An 18,326-nucleotide genomic window follows, 5' to 3' on the forward strand; every position below is an offset into this window, starting at 1 on the left:
CGAAACATGTCGCCAATAGCGACTAAAAATTCAAGTGAGTGAAACCGTTGTCGTATAAACAGTTTAAAATATGTCTCACGAAAGTTTAATATCGAAGCTTTTATAATATAAATTCGTATAGATTAGTGTAAAATAATGAATATTGTAATTTTATATGTAATAATTAATATTGTAATAATTAATTTGAAATAAATAAATCTAAATCTAAATAAACTTTTTGCGGTTGCTGTACATAACGGATGAATATGGACTACTCGGTACAATTTTACTCTGGCATAGCTTTAGTGTCAGTTAAACAGCGGATGACGCTATTGAACAATTAGCATGACGTCAGGGTGTCTGCGACCTACCTAGATTATTGATAGGTATACTGATTTACTGTAAAGTCAGTTGTATGTTCGTGACTTTAAATACTGCTATGTACATTCACCAGCAATAGGTAATGTGTTACACAATAAACGCCGCATAAATATGTGACGCGCTCTTATGGTACTACGTACTACAAATAAGATCGTGTCACATATTTTTGCGGCCTTCGTTGTGAACGCAATATTATTGCTGGCGACTACGAGTATTCTATTTTAATTTGCTTGCTCTAAAATTATAATGTTGTTCTAAATATCTGTTAAAGTGAGACTATATTAAATATCCTACCGCTGGGAACATACCTCTTCTCATTATACAAGAAATTTTGTACACATATTTAATTACACAAACGGGTCTACCGCGATATAATTTAATTCAATTTCTTTGTCTACCCCGAACATTCTTATTAACTAATTTCGGGTAGTTTAGTGGTGTTTTATTAATATCTCCGTTGACATTTGTTGGGACGTCAGCATGGTATAATAATATACTCGGCCTGGTACTCTCTTCCAAGATTCGCGAATGACCTAACTGTCACTTGCCTACGTCATCATGCTGTTTACAGGTTCTCAAACTATAAAATGTGGGAGAATTTTAACCAACGGTGAAAATTATTTTAACGGCATTAATTTTAAGTTATTCATGTAGAAACATAGTAATCTATAGTAAATCTATACTGCACTTTTCACTCCTACTCTTACAGTTCCGAATAGAGCAGCCAACCATTTTCGTAACAAAACATTAATTACCAAGCTTACGACGTGAAAAGTTTGGAAAACACTGCGACTGCTGACACTGAGCGAGAAGGAAATAACAATTAACACGCGTTCGACAAGGATGACGGTCAGGGACAAAATGGCGGATTGTCAAATGTGACAGCGCTATCCTGTGTTGCCAGTAGTGTAAACAGAATTACCCGAACGTCTGAAATTTCTTTCGCGAATCGGAAGATATTGCTAACGAATAATTAAAAATGACGTGTTATTGAAAAATTTAAGATAAAATACATATAAATGAAAATTATAAAATTATAAAGAAATATTTTAACTTATTAACCATAGATATAATGTACCCATGTAACATGTTATGTTGAAATAAAGTGGCAATGTTATTGTGACGTAGGCAAGTGACACTCTGGGAAGAGAAGACTCATGTTTTATTAGACCATGGACGTCAGTCTTTCCGTGACCACAGCTGGTGCAACTCAGCTGAAACGTCGGAATTAAAGGTAAAAACAATTAAATTATATCGCGGTAGACCCGTTTGTGTAATTAAATATGTGTACAAAACGCGAGAGTTTAAAGTAAGAAAATTTGTGTACTATCACGCTCCGCGATTGTTACGCCGTTTATGGTCCTAGCTAAATTGGTTGTTCCATACTTACGATATGGAATGCCAAATTTAGCTAGAACCCTAAATGGCATAACCATCACGGAGCGTGAAGCGTGATTGTACCTAGTAAATAACAAATCTAATATGGCCATTGGTCAATGTCACTTTTTATATTTGGCGAAATCATGAAAATGCACAGACAAGACATCCTCTAGACTGAGCATAGTAACACTACCCCCTTGATTGGTCCGTGTCTTTGAACGGACCAATCACGGCACTATATATATACTTCCCTAGCTACTCTTCTGTTAGTAGAATTCCTGCTTCAACTGACGGTAAAGTTTAATGTTAATTTTGCAGTTTATACCTATATTTAATCGTATAATTGTAATTTTAATTGATGAAGTGATCTTTTGACGCGAATTCTCCTTTTAATAAAAATACAGTTTTATAAAAATAGCAAAATCCGAACCGCCAAAGTGGGTAACTAAGCGTGAAATGCTATAAGAAAAAGTGAGTAATGAAGTCGGCGGGGTGTGAAATAGGCTCAACCCACTAGAAATTATATCAGGGCTTTTACTAAGCTACATAAATTTAGTCAAAAATATAAAAAATATACTATTGTGGCGGACTGGCCTTTGTGGCCACACGTCTATTAATTCGACTACGCCGGTAGGTCTCCTATATTGGTGACCCCGACGTGATTCAGTATCATTATAAATTTACAAGCCATCATAAAAAACTCGTTGAACCAGTGGTTGAACCATAGACGTGTGGCCACAAAGGCCAGTCCGCCACACTATCATTTTCACTTTTTGTCGATGACAATGCGTTCCGTCCCTACAATACCTAAGTAATATATTTATATTGTATATATTTTCCGACATACCTATTGTATATAAGAATGTAAATAACGCGTCTGTGACAATCTATGATCAATACAAATAAAGAATATGAATATGAATATAGGAATATACGGAATCAGGAAAGGAAATTGTCGAGAAAAGATAAAATAATTGGGTAGCTGTTAAATATTTGAATACTGTTCCCTTTCATCTTTATTACATTGTACCGTGAATTTTTAGACTGTTCAACTACGGAGTACGGAGTCCGTCCGCCTTTTGGGTAAATACCAGTGTTCCAAATAAAATACCCACCTGTCTGTGCGGAAAGAGAAGAGTAGTAGAACGTATTGGACGCCATACATTTCACGACTCTTCTCTTTCCGTACAGGTAGGTATCTGTTACATTAGGTTTCGCTGCTTCACATGATCGATTTAGTAATTGTGATGTCGCTCACTTCCATACAGCGTCTACATTCGTGTCTAAATTATGTAAGTAATGTAACTTTTTTGACCATTTCGAATACACAAATTTTAACATTAACGCCAGTCAACATTAGAGAAAGGATGTCGAGTATCAAGGCCTCTACACACATTGCAACAAATCGCATTTTCGATTCATCGATCAAAAGCCCCAATGTATCAAATGTCGCATGCGATTTGTTGTAGGCAAGAAAAGGCCTTAATCGAACTACGAAAAGGTGTCAGTTTGCAAGTGTTACCATATAGTAGGTACATACTCTATCTATGGTAACACTTATCAATTCCACACATGAATGCCGTCGCTCATTGACTTTCATGAATCATTAGTCTACCAATGTTTTATGTAACATATAGTTATCATACAGTTAATAACGTACGAATGTGAACGTAAGATATATTGTTATTATTTGCAACATAAAATACGTATAGAAAATGTAAATCCTTTTTGGTTTTCTCTTTTCCGTAACACGCGCGTAAATACGCGTAATGTGTGAAATAAATATAAAAGCTCGTCTGGCTCGGGGTTAAACCAATAGACGACCGTAATACTTTTCATGTTGGCTTTTTATGTAGGTCCCTTGGCTTTTTGTACCTTTTTTTAGGTGTTTTATCAACCAAACAAGGTAATGAATGCACTTTTATAAAGATTCATTTCGTTTATTTGTATATATATATATATATATATATATATATATATATATATTTTTCTTTTATGTTAAACTGATCGGCGATTGGCTCTAGACACACCTGATGGAAAGTGAAGACAGATAAGATGGAGCTCACCGGTTCAGTAATAGCCTATTCACTCTAGCTTTAAAGAGACCGAGGTCATATTTCTCAGGGAATACGGATGACGGGAGCGCATTCCATTCCTTAGCCGTCCGCCGGCCGTATATTTGTACATGTGTGCTTCAATTTATTTTAATTTAATTATGAATTAACATAAATAACCTAACCTATTTCCACACTTTCAACTTATCTAATCCTATGTTACTATAATTCAAGCCTTATAAAGAAACGTAAACATTAAAATTAAATAACGTATGAAAAAATGCTGAAGTAAAAAAAAAATTAAAAAAAATGTGAAATATAAAAATAATCTAACAATAATCAAGGGATAGGTTTTACCGTAATAGCAATTCAGTTGCCTCTCTGAGAATCCTCATTTGAATCTGAAGACACCCGATTATCCGTTTACATTGCATATACTAGTAAATATCATTAAAAGGTAACTTTTCATAGGTCATATCTTACTACAGCCTTAATCTCTATAATAAACTTTCACGTATAAGTTCCAAAGTCGAATTTCCGTTGAATATGATTGTATACGCTCAGAGTTGGGAAGTTATCTGTTGATTTACATATGGGTATTGGACTGGATTTTACCAGCTGGGGTGTGAACGTTGCCGTTTTACATAATTTATGAGCTTATTTATGATGTGAGATAGCGAATTGATCGGTAATATTGATGGGAAGTGGCTTTTTGATTTAACAACATTATCGTAAATTTTTGATATCTTGATATAATATAAGTATATTATTATCTTATTCGAGCGTGATTGAGGAAATATGCAATAGCCACAAACCCAACTATCCTAGACTATATTATTATTTTAGACGCATCGATGTTATTATAGTATTAAGTATCAACAAAATAAAAATGAACTAAAATAAATATCCAAATACTTACTTAAAGCATTAAAACATAGTAGGTTACAAATTCACCTCTTGTCACAGAATAAATAAAGGTACTTACAGAAGACTCACTCTCTAACAAAACGCGTCTGTCACGATCAGGACAGATATGGCCGCTAGGTGGCGACAGCGCCACGCGCGGCTTATGGCTAGCCACCAAAATTGGTGTGGAACAGACTTTTAGCTATCTGTACCAAAGCGACGAAATCGCGGAGTGAGCCACGCCTGCTCTTGTTTCATATTGATTTCAGCACCCAAAAATGTAGCAGTACTTGTATCTCACCTCACTACCTTGCTTTTATAAATAATAAATGCAGTTTATTTGTAGCGGCACAACAGCACTGCAATAAGCTACGAAGGCTCGTGAAACTTAGTTTTCCAAGAAGGGCGACATCTGTGAGAGAACCGGCGAACTTGAAGGGAAAGTGGCCTGAAAGCTCGTTTCTGAAATTCGCTGAAATTGAGCTTCAGGCGGGAAGCAAGATCGCGTCGCGCGAGGCTCTTGTTTTGAGAACGCTCCAGAGATGGCGCTCATGTTCAAAAATGGTAAATTAAATGGGAACTTTGAAGTAACTAAGGTAAACGCTGCTCGACGCTGTCCCAGTACATGTCATCTTGAAACTTAATTAAGTCATTGTCAATAGAGGTGACAGCAGGGTGTCATCTATTGGGTTTTAGCATGTCGAGCACTAGTACGTTTACCTTACAGACCTTTTACGCTATGAAAGCGCGAGTTTTGCAAAAAAAGTATCCTTCCTTCTGCGCTATAATTTGCATCATCTCTCGTAGTTACAGTATGGCGGATAAATGACGAAATTTACATATTTTTTACCTATAGGTAGGTTTTATGTACCCTCTAATATAATTTCCGTTTATTTTAACGTATTTCTATATAAAATCTTTAAATTAAAATCATAGGAATGAGCAAACGAACATACACACGGACTGCCTATTGGCAAGGTGCGAAGTCGGTGGAGGGGGAAGTGGCGTGATCGTCACAAACACAGGTAATCTTATGGAATGTCCGACATTAGTACTAGCGGCAGCCGCTTGAACTAATTTTACTCCATAAGATTTAACGTAGAAAGTCCGACAAAATGAGGGCAGCACCAATCGTGCACCTAGCGAATACGACACGACACTGAAAATGGGGCTATGGGCCAACAGGGCTATAACCGCGAAAATCGAAGTTCGCGAATTGCGGGCTTTTTCTGTCACTCTAATTACACCTTCAATGGAGTAAAAGAGAAAGATCCCCGCAATTTGCGAATTTCGGTTTTTGCGAAGCCCCTCTGACTAATGATCCAGTCAAACACGAATGGAAACGAACAACTCTCTGGAGAATATTTAACGTCCGAATTGTCCCAAATTAGTTAATTTCTAAGCACTTATACCTAGCTCAGGGGTTCGCAAAACTGCCGCCATGCGCCTAGCCAAGATGACAATGTAAATCGACACAATAGCCAACATAACAATGTAAGGAGAAAAACGGAAAAGGGTTGGTACTGTACTGATTGAAACCAAACCAAAACATTGAAAATTTAGTAACTAGTTCTGAAAACTACATATAACCTAACTTGAATAAATAAATAAATAATAATAATAAATAACTCTTACTATAATAAATTTACAGCTCTCAGAGACAATGGCTTTCAGATCTATCTCTGAATCAGAAACCTATAAATACCTTGGTATGTCACAGTCGTTGGGTATTGAGGACGAGGGCATTAGACGGTCGGTGAAAGAGCGCTTTTTCAGTCGGCTCACAAAGGTCCTTAACAGTCTTTTGTCAGGAGGCTACAAAGTGCGCGCCTTCAACGCCTGGGTAATGCCCCTACTCACATACTCCTTTGGCATACTAAGGTGGACTCAGACCAAGCTGGACGCCCTGGATCGGAGGGTCCGATCACTGCTCACCACGCATCGCATGCTAAACCCACGCTCGTCAGTTATGAGATTGTACATCCCACGGAAATGTGGAGGCCGAGGCTTCCTAAACGCCAAGGATCTCCACAACTGCGAGGTGTACAATCTCAGGAATTATTTCCTTAACAACGAGTGTGGGATGCATCGTGATGTGGTGGCAGCAGACAGGAACCTCACGCCGCTCTCCTTGGCAAACCAGAACTGGCGCAAACCTGTGGTACTAAGTACTGCGGATCGCAAGGCGGCATGGGAGAGTAAGGTGCTACACGGCCGGTTCTACAAGGCCCTCACGGGACCCGATGTGGACCTGCTCGCGTCGGTGAACTGGTTACGATTCGGGGACCTCTTCGGAGAAACCGAGGGTTTTGCCTGTGCAATTGCGGACGAAGTAATAATGACGAACAACTATCGGAAATATATCCTGAAGGACGGTACGGTCGACATTTGTCGGGCATGCCGCCGTCCCGGAGAGTCACTCAGGCATATCATTTCCGGTTGCTCTCATCTTGCTAACGGCGAGTACTTGCACAGACATAATCTCGTAGCCAGGATTATTCACCAGCAGCTTGCTCTTCTATACGGCCTTGTGGACCGCGAAGTACCGTACTACAAGTATTCAGTTCTCGAGAATGGTCGTGGCACGCTCTATTGGGATCGATCTATCATCACTGACAGGACTATTGTAGCCAATAAGCCTGACATTGTGATAATAGATCGAGCGCAACGCCGGGCCGTGCTCGTTGACATCACCATCCCCCATGATGAGAATCTCGTGAAAGCCGAGAAGGACAAGTCCAGTAAGTACCTAGACTTGGCTCACGAGATATCACGAGATGCCGATTCGACGATCATTGTCCCGATAGTTGTTTCAGCGAACGGTCTAACAGCGAAGAGTCTCGACCAACATGTTGAGAGACTCTCGCTAGGTGGTTGGATCAAGGGCCAGATGCAGAAGGCGGTGATCTTGGACACGGCGCGGATAGTCTGCCGGTTCCTCTCTCTGCGGCCCTGACCACCGGTAGCTTGGGCCCTGCCCCGCTGCCGGCGGCATCCTAGGTTAGGTTTTTTATAATGAGTTTATATGTATTTTTTTTTGTTTTGTAAGTGTTTTTATATTTTACTTTTATACACATATTATAAAGAACCTAAACTGAGAAGATAAATAAATAAAGGAATAAATAAATATTATAGAACTTTCTTACACAGATTGACTAAGTCCCACAGTAAGCTCAAGAAGGCTTGCGTTGTGGGTACTCAGACAACGATATATATAATATACAAATACATAAATACATAGAAAACACCCAAGACTCAGGAACAAATATCTGTGTTAATCACACAAATAAATGCCCTTACCAGGATTCGAACCAGGCTTAACAGGTAGGGTCACTACCCACTAGGCCAGACCAGTCGTCAAAGATAAGATTATACATGGTAACTACAGCAAACTAATTAACGAAGGGCCCAACTTAAACGTCCCTGTTATTACGGGTAGATTGATGTCCTACGATAACAATCAATCAGGTTTAAGAGGCCGTAAACCCAGAAAATTAGAAGGAAACAAAAGACATGGCGCGCCGCGCGAAAGTTGCGACGGAAGATTGGGCCATGGCGCGAGTATTATTTTTTATCTCAATTAATCTAAAAAACAGCCATATGTACTGTAAAACGTTGTACAATGCACGTGCGAATTACCTTTTCACCATGCATGCCACTCCATACCATACATACTCATAACCACTCAAAGTTGCAATAAAGATTATTTTCACCTCAGCAACTCGAACAAGGGTACTTTGCTACTTAAAAACAGTGAGCAAAATCGCATTTTGCTCACTGTTTTTAAGTAGCAAAGTACCCTTGTTCGAGCTGCTGAAGTGAATACTTAATTGTTGGTATATCTTAAGAAAACATGATAAGTGATGAAGAAGGAATACATTTTTCGGGTTCTCTAATATGTTCTCACTGCTGAGGTGAAAAGTTTTATGAACTACACGAGATCAAAGTTATTTACATCTCGTGCGCTTTTGAGTCTCTTATTACGCTCAAGATTCTAAATTAGATCTAGTATAGAATCTTTCGCTTGCACGGGACTCAAAATAAGCACTCTAAGAAATATCAAACTTTGATCTCTTGTTGTACAAATAACTATTTATTTTTATTTTTATAATAATGTACTATTATTATTCCTACCATTTTTACCCCTGCTATATTTACACGCAGTAATCTAGTTACCGAGCCTCCATTCCCTTCATTATCTGCGACTGACATCAAAGGCGTATCCTATCGTATCGTTAATAACGTTACATGCTATCGTGTATCGCAACAGCTAAATCTACAGGTGCTAAATCCGTAGGTATACTCGTAATTATGAGGTAATGTACATAGGTAATGTACCGTAGGCAATGTACATACTCTATTTGGATTAAAGATATTTTTTAACTTAATCAGAACCGTGTTTGCTGAACATTTTTACTTTGATTGAATAATTTTACGGTTTAGACTCACTTGTTTTAAGTCACTCGCGCGACATGTTAGTGCTTGAGAAAGGAGACCGGCTCTCCGAAACATGTCGCGCGAGTGACTTAAAACAAGTGACTCTAAACCGTAAAATTATTCAATGTTAGTATGTCTCACAACAGTTTAAATTCGATTTTTACTTTGTGTGTGTATTATTCTTCTTCATCAGTGATGTAAGTATATCAAATCATAAAGGACAAAGATTTTCAAAAAACTATAAACCTACACAGTAGGTACTCCAGCGGGGCTAGCACATGGTTGGCGCGACAGTATCTCGCGGCGGGATAGACTAACCGATAACCGTCCCTCTTTTATTAAGATAGAAAAAGACGAGCTTTCAGAAACATATTAAATATTCACGATTGAAGACTTTGAGTCGCGTTTGACACAACGCTTATTGTTTACCACTATAACAGCATATACCACTATAAGTATACTATAAGAACGTGCAACATTGAGCATACATCCGACGCCTCGTGTCACAATTATCTAACTTAAAACACCAACTTAACTATTCACTCAAGTTGGGCGCCACTAAAACAAGTACATACATAGAATTAGTGAGTAGCGTTAATAGTTCTTGATTTTACCGTGTGTATAAATAAGTTGGTAATAGCTATAAAGCTGGGTATACAATGGGGACGGGACACTCGGGACACATGTCCAAAGCTTCCGATAAGCATTATGTGCAATAATGCTGTTGTTTGTGTTTACCTGAGCGGTCTCTGAGAGAGATTCAGTATGTAGTACAATGTAAGAGTTATTATATTATTTTGGGTGATTTAACGTTTTAGTTAGTTTATGACATTGTTTTCTTTACTTGGTGGGATGAACGAGTAATAATGAAGTAAGCTAAAAGCGCTGAAGAAGAAAGAACAGTGAGTAAAATAAATGTAAGTCTCTCCTCAATATAGGTGAGTTTTACTTTATCAGTATATTCCTTAAATTCCTTCACGGAGTTAAAAATAATGTTAACCTATATATTTACTCACCCCTAGTCACTAAACGTATAATTAGGTTCAATCAATGTCGTTTAATTATTTCATTCATGTCTTTGATAAAAGAAAATCATCCGAAAAGAGGACTAATCCCATAGGGCAAATTTTTCCCTCCGAGTTGGATGTCAGATGGGCATCGCTTTTGTAAAAACTAGTGCTTATGCCAACACCAGGCTTCCCAAGTGAGCTATGGCAAAATGCTGGAAAAATCCAGAAAGATGACGATGACATCAAAGGCAATGGCAAATCGGGTATAGCAGACAAGATATTGGGTGAACTTTTCGGCTTCGACGCCTGAGGGCCTACCGCGAACATCGAATATCTCTCTCTTTAACTCCAATTAAGGCGTAATTAGAGTGACAGAGATATTAGTTGCTCGAAATTTGCGAACTTCGATTTTCGCGGTTATAGCCCTGACGCCCGACTATACAGGTTACGCCGGTTTAGTTGTAGGCTCCAACGCAACTTAAGCAACAGGTTGTGTTGCGTGAACACTTTACCCTCATTGATGTAGCCCATGTATAAATAATCAGACCGCCAAAGAAACCCACACTTAAGTACCTACTGCTTGACAATGTTTCAATGTTAATTGTCCAATGCAAGACTGCACAACCATTTTGTATAAATTTACCTTTTTTTTTACGTATTTTTGTCTATGGTTTTAGTTAATTTTGTCTAATTTTTACTATTTGTAAGAATACATTTTGTTTTATCCATGTTTTTTCCTAAACCAGTGCATTTTAATATGCTTGTTTACAGTCGTCTATAAAAGTTATCTTTGGGACCTCTATAAAATTGTAGGTCCTAAAGTGAATACATTTTTTTACAAATTATTTTGCTACTTTTAAAACAATAGGTATCTACGAGTAATATTGTCGTAAAATGACAAAATATCAAGCAAAAGATAAAAATTAAGTCTTGAAAATTAAGTTTCTAAATCTAATACGCAGGCATCGGAGTTGTTATCGCATGGTAAGACTAATAGCAAGCTATGGAGTCGACATTTGCCATAAATGTAAACTCTTATTCATACTCATACTCATGATTAATTTTATTTAATATGTAGTAACTATTTAGTAATCTGTTCTCGATTACTAAATAGTTACTACGTATATGAGTTTAATGATGATATGACACAGATATGTTTTAAAATAAATGTATGTTTTAATTGGGTGAGTTGTACTTCACAACTCAAGCACACTATAGCAGATTTTTCATAGTCATATTGTAAATCGTTGTATGGCTCTATCCATGCCAAAATTGCAGCTATTTCTGGGTTAGGCATAATAATTAATTATGGAATATTCCACAACGTATTTACCACTTACAGATATAAATAACTACTACGTTTGCAATCACCAGTGATTGACACATGACAAATACTAATCATTTTTATCAGCGGTCAGTACCTACATGACATTAGGTCTTTCGCAGCGATGCAGTTTGTATAAGTAGTTGTATGTTAAAATAATTGAAGTTATGAATTCATAATGTAATAGAAAAATATTTTTATATATAATTCGACTAAGATAATATACACGACCGACCGCTCTAAAGGCATTTTAAGATAAATGAAATATGTAAATGAGTATGAGTATGAATAAGAGTTTACATTTATGGCAAATGTCGACTCCATAGCTTGCTATTAGTCTTACCATGCGATAAAAACTCCGATGCCTGCTAATACGGCACCCGATTTTCTGCCAACCGCAATACCTACGTCGCAATCGCAATGACCTCCGTTCAACCGAAAACGTGCCCATTGACCAAAATAAGGTCTCCTCTATTCACTATCGGAAGATTTTAGGTATGTCTGACGGATCACGGATAGGATGTCTATTATACTAGTACAATAGATATTTGAATCACGATTGGAAAGCATCTGAATTCATGAGAAAATTCACTGCGATTTTTTTTCCTAATATTATCTGATGACGTAGTATGTTAAACTATGAGACGACCGGGGTTATATTACTATCTCTTTGACTCTGCTATGCGGTGGACTGGGATAGCAATATTGCTTACTCCCTTTAACACATTACTGCGTCCCTTGGATTGGCCTGCGTTAGCCCAATATGTGAACTCGGCACTCGGCATAACATTTGTTTTTTTTTGCTCCAGCAAACGGCGACAGACGACAGCATGAGCGACGACGTGTTCGAGGAGCCGACGCTCCGTGCGCCCGCGCAGCGCGGCACGCCCTCCCCTACCGGTTACCGCGACTACCAGCCCACGGACACGCCGATCAAGACAGTTCATGACGACGATGTGCCTATACACAAGGTAAGCCCGTACAGACGACAGTATGATAGACGACGTGTTCGAGGAGCCGACCGCTCCGTGCGCCCGCGCAGCGCGGCACCCCCCCCCCCCCCCCCTACCGGTTACCACGACTACCAGCTCACGGACACGCCGGTCAAGAACGTTCATGACGACGATGTGCCTATCTATACACAAGGTAAGCCCGTACAGACGACAGTATGATAGACGACGTGTTCGAGGAGCCGACGCTCCGTGCGCCCGCGCAGCGCGGCACGCCCTCCCCTACCGGTTACCGCGACTACCAGCCCACGGACACCCCGATCAAGACCGTTCATGACGACGATGTGCCTATACACAAGGTAAGCCCGTACAGACGACAGTATGAGCAACGACGTGTTCGAGGAGTCGACGCTGCGTGCGCCCGCGCTGCGCGGCACGCCCTCCCCTACCGGTTACCGCGACTACCAGCCCACGGACACGCCGGTCAAGACCGTTCATGACGACGATGTGCCTATACACAAGGTAAGCCCGTACAGACGACAGTATGAGCGACGACGCGTTCGAGGAGCCGACGCTGCGTGCGCCCGCGCTGCGCGGCACGCCCTCCCCTACCGGTTACCGCGACTACCAGCCCACGGACACGCCGGTCAAGACCGTTCATGACGACGATGTGCCTATACACAAGGTAAGCCCGTACAGACGACAGTATGAGCAACTACGCGTTCGAGGAACCGACGCTCCGTGCGCCCGCGCAGCGCGGCACGGCCTCCCCTACCGGTTACCGCGACTACCAGCCCACGGACACGCCGATCAAGACAGTTCATGACGACGATGTGCCTATACACAAGGTAAGTCTGAGCAATGTCTGTGCCTACTGTACAGTGACTGGCAGCTACCACTAACCACTGTAAAAAACATGTTATTAGGTTTACAAATATTATAATAAATTTCCACGTCAATGCTTAGTAATAAATGTAATAATCCCTACTCGAGCAAACAAGTGCTTATTCATAAGAGACGTCTAGACTAATCATAGTAATCATATATGCAAAACGTTGGTATTGACTCTTGAAAACTGAAATACCTATCTGTATAAAATTGTATACTGTACACACTACTCAGTAATAGATACCTAGCATATTCAATGTAATATTTTTACAATGTAACATTTTCTGATGTTTACAAAATATTACTTACTCTAATTTAATTTAATCACTATAAATATTTACAAAGGTATTACATTAATTTTATACAAAACCTAATGTCACCTGGGGCATAGTCCCCAGGACACTGGCCGCATTTCCCCGCTGTATGGTTAAACTTAGCCTTTGGGCAAAATATGACCCTGCTCGTAGGTCGCCAGACACCCCAACAAGTTTTCGGGAAATATCCTTTATTAACTAGATTTTGCCCTGTGCGCGGGGCCCGAGGGCCCCGCGGTGTGCGTACTGTTTGTTGTTGTTGTTGTTGTGTAGTTGGTGCTGTTGTTGGTGCTGTAGTAATTTGTTTTCCAAAGGGAAAAAGAAATAAAGTTGTACTTTTGCTAGAAAGAAAAGATCCGCATGCGAGCACTTCATTCCCGCAGCTCGGCCTACGGCCTCGCGTGCTTGGGAAACCGTAAGGGACGCTCCGGGCCTTCGGCCCTACGCGGAGCTCGGCCTTCGGCCTTCGCTGGGTTTCGAAGCTCAGCGTCGGGCCTTCGGCCCGCCGCTTCGCTTATTAAAACACTTGGGGAGGGTTGGTTTTGCTTGGGAGCGTAAGCGGGAAGTTGGATCTTAAACACGACCCAATAGTAAAAGTGTCTTGACAAGCTCACGTCGGGCCTACGGCCTACGGCCTTCGGCCCGCCGTTTCGCTTGTCTAAGCCACTTTTACTATTGGGTCGTGTTTAAGATCCAACTTCCCCCTCTCGTTTGACGCTTCGGGCCTTCGGCCCTACGCGGAGCTCGGCCTTCGGCCTTCGCGAGCCTCGACGCTTCGCCGCCGGGCCTTCGGCCCGACGGCTCGCTTATCAAGACAGTTGACTTGGTAGAACGCTTGGAAGCACTGCATTCACGCAGCTCGGCCTTCGGCCTCGCTTTAAATTACTGAGGGTTGCACGCTTGGGAGTCGGGGTGAAGGCTCCGGGCCTTCGGCCCTCCGCCGGGGTCGGCCTTCGGCCTCCCGGCCTGAAGCTCGCCCTTCGGGCTCGCTTAACACACTTTTTTTATAGGATTTTGCTTTGTTCGTCATTCCCGCGGCGAGGCCTTCGGCCTCGCCCAAAATTACTGGGGGTAAGACACGCTTGGACGTCCGGGGTGAAGCTCCGGGCCTGACGGCCCGTCGCGGGGTCGGCCTCCGGCCTCCCAGCCTGAAGCTCGCCCTTCGGGCTCGCTTAACCTACTTGGAAATTTGACTTTTGCCCCTGCCCGCGCCGTTTTGGACTTTTCCAAAAAATTTTTTTTACATTGTAATCTTGGGCCCCCAGGCTCGCCGCGTGCCAAATCTCAGTGCGCTCGGACCAACTTGAAAAAAAAAAAAAAAAAGTCGGCCATTTTAATTTTTTTTTAATGCAGTTTGTTTTGTCTCGGGGCCCTCTATGACATTTGGTCGAGCACCCCCCACCCATCTCGCACCGTTTTAGAGCTGCCATACAAAAATAAAATTGCTATTTTCTCCGCCATCTTGGGACTTTTCCAAAAAAATTTTTTATCATACGAATCTTTAGGCCTCTATCTCCCGCCATGCCAAATCTCAGCGCGCTCGGACCAACTTGGAAAAATTTTAAAAAAAAAGTCGGCCATTTTGAATTTTTTTTAATGCAGTTTGTTTTGTCTCGGGGCCCTCTATGACATTTGGTCGAGCACCCCCCACCTATCTGGCACCGTTTAAAAGTTGCCATACAAAATAAAAGTGACCAGATTTTCCGCAATTGAAACATTTTTCAAAAAAATTTTTCTTCATAGGAATCTAGGGGACCCCGAGTTTCCGGGAGCAAAATTTCAGCGCGCTAGGACAAACTTGAAAAAATTAAAAAAAAAAGTCGGCCCGTTTGAAAAAAAAATGGCGGCTTCAAAAACTGCCAGGGTCCCTCTATGACATTTGGTCGAGCACCCCCCACCTAGGTCTCACCGTTTGGCCGGGCCGTCAAACATTTTTCTGACCGAGAGCGGTAGACCAAATGTCAGATTTTTCTGGAGGTCACCGAGCCGCCCTCTATACGACCGTACCATAGTCAAATACCCCCCGAACCCCCTTCCGGGAGATCAATTGATCATCAGTCAGTCGTGTTGCAGCTTTATATATATATCAAATCATGTCTTGGTGTCTGACGACCAAGGCCCAAAAGTCTCGACCGCAATAAATTAATGTAATACCTTTGTAAATATTTATAGTGATTAAATTAAATTAGAGTAAATATTACTCTGTTAGTTTAGACAACGCATATTTCGAAAACATAAAAACCTTTTGTGTATTTTGTAGGTATATAACACGCAATACTAAACTTTATTAAAATGTATTAGGGGTTTATTTTATAACGGCTTTAGTGGACTGTGGATAAAGCGAAAATAATTGAGGAGTGACATTCAGACAACAAAATGATCTCAATTTACTCTTTATTGCTCGTATATTGTATCTATTAAGTCTAATAATCACAAATGAGATATGCGAACATTATTAGAAATTAAACAACGACAGCTGTTTAGTATATTTACTTTTTTTATGTCAAGCAATGCTTATTAGGTACATTAATAAGCTATCTTGAATATTTTAATGGTAAGTACCTACCTAATATTTATGAGAATCTTAATTAAACTGCCTACTTGCCTAGTTTATAAACCTGCCTACACACTTTTTTGTAAAATATCGTTTAAGTGCGCAGCATAAAATAGTAGTTTATGCAACAGTGATATAATAAGGGTTCTTAAAATTCAAGGGTCGAAGTTACAAAACGAGACGTAGTCGAGTTTTGTAAAAAAAGACCCGAGAATTTTAAGAACCAATTATGAGCTGTTGCATACATTACTTTTTCTATGACAGCTGCAGCAAAAAAAAAAAAAAAAAGTCGAGTTTTGTAAAAAAAGACCCGAGAATTTTAAGAACCAATTATGAGCTGTTGCATACATTACTTTTTCTATGACAGCTGCAGCAAAAAAAAAAAAAAAAAAAAAAAAAAAAAAAAAAAAAAAAAAAAAAAAAAAAAAAAAAAAAGAGAGAGTTATTATTAAAAAAAGAGTTATTATTAAAACAAAAGAGTTATTATTAAAAAAAAAGAGTTATTATTAAAAAAAAAGAGTTATTATTTAAAAAAAATTGAGTTATTATTTCAAAAAAAAAAAGAGTTATTATTGTAAATGAAAACATACCTCTTTCAATCAAGATGATCGGAACTTGTATCTTTAAAAAAAATAAAGCAGTTGTATTATACTCATAAGATGACTGCTAGCAGTCATCTTATGAGCCTATAGACAAAGCATTCAAATGACATTGCTTTAGATATCACTGTCAGTCATTTAATTGACACATTTAAGTGCTGGAGTAGAAAAAAATCATTTGATGTCTGATATCTGACATAATTAGTCTTATTTACTTTGATGAGAAAACTTGTGCCAAAGAATATTCAAACGTTTCCAATAAGGAAAATTATATAAAATAGGTACTTAAATGACAGATCTAAATCAAATTTAACTAGGGCGACATGTAAACAAAGTTACAAACTTATTAAATAATAAATCTTAGACGTCTCGAAACCTTTTTACAGAAAGAAATGTAATTCAAGTTGTAAAATTATGTTTATCAATGACGGAGATATGGAGTAACAAACATAAAAAAAAATAAAGAAAATAAACATACAACTACCTACAAAACTAAAACTACTACTTAAAAAAGGAAAACTAAAAATCTATATCTAAAGAGGGCCCCTGGGGCATAGTACCAAAGATACTGGCAGCATTTCCTCGCTGAATTGTAACGCTTATTCGTTGAGCGAGGAATCTGCCAGCTCTTTTGTCCCCAGTGACCTCAACCAGCCGTTTGGCCAAATATGTAAATAGATTTTGCTGCCAGTATCTTTGGTACTATGCCCCAGGGGCCCTCTTTAGATATAGATTTTTAGTTTTCCTTTTTTAAGTAGTAGTTTTAGTTTTGTAGGTAGTTGTATGTTTATTTTTTTTTTATTTTTTTTTATGTTTGTTACTCCATATCTCCGTCATTACTGGACCGATTTTGAAAATTCTTTTTTTGATTGTATGTATATGTTTATCAATGTACGTGAGCTGCGAAATTGCTTGGCAAAATTATGAATGTATTCATTGATAAATTCGCCATGCACTTTTACGGCTGCTCATAGATAGGAAAATTATATATTTTCTTTACTTAGTGCTTAAAATCAGAAGCTTTAACTTTATAGTAAGTACCTACCTAAAGTTAGTAATGTTAGTGATGCTGAAAGGATACATTCACAAAAACAGTGAGTTTTTACTCTGTTTTGTTTGGTCGCCGAACGTGCTTTTATAATTAGTATTTTATTGGATAGGTATGTTTAAATAAATCGTTGCCTGTTACATCCCGAATGTTCTGTCAATAAAAGCATTTGCCTATTATTTCGCGCGGATTAAATAGAAGCACTATCATCCTACCATTATTATATTTCACCCAGTTCATCAGGGGTTCACCCATTTTTAGTGGCTATTTGTGAGTTTTGTGACATTCCCAGGAGGCCTTTGTCCAGCAGTGGACGTCTTTCGGCTGAGATTATGATGATGATGATGAACATGAACAATTGTAGAAATTACTAATAGAGGGAAAAGATAATCATTGGCCTGTTAGATTTGACAGACGATTTAATTAAGTTAAAAAAATATTGATCGTGTATTTATGCTGATAGGCATCGAAAATTTGCACACAACCTACGAGTGTCAAAAGT

General features: G+C 39.3%; 1 protein-coding gene across 2 annotated transcripts in view; it reads left to right on the forward strand.

Moving 5' to 3' along the window:
- The first annotated feature begins 12,959 nt into the window (after window positions 1–12,959).
- Window positions 12,960–18,326, forward strand: part of LOC134648962 (ras-related protein Rab-37) — a 101,070-nt gene continuing 95,703 nt past the window's right edge. The window contains exon 1 of one of the 2 annotated variants that reach the window (XM_063503630.1): window positions 12,960–13,106. In XM_063503630.1, coding sequence (XP_063359700.1) covers window positions 12,966–13,106 — 141 coding nt within the window. In that variant the 5' untranslated portion in view covers window positions 12,960–12,965. The other variant, XM_063503629.1, reaches the window with a different exon arrangement.

The sequence above is a fragment of the Cydia amplana genome, chromosome 6 (assembly GCF_948474715.1).
Source record: "Cydia amplana chromosome 6, ilCydAmpl1.1, whole genome shotgun sequence".
In the NCBI taxonomy this organism is placed as follows: Eukaryota; Metazoa; Arthropoda; class Insecta; order Lepidoptera; family Tortricidae; genus Cydia; species Cydia amplana.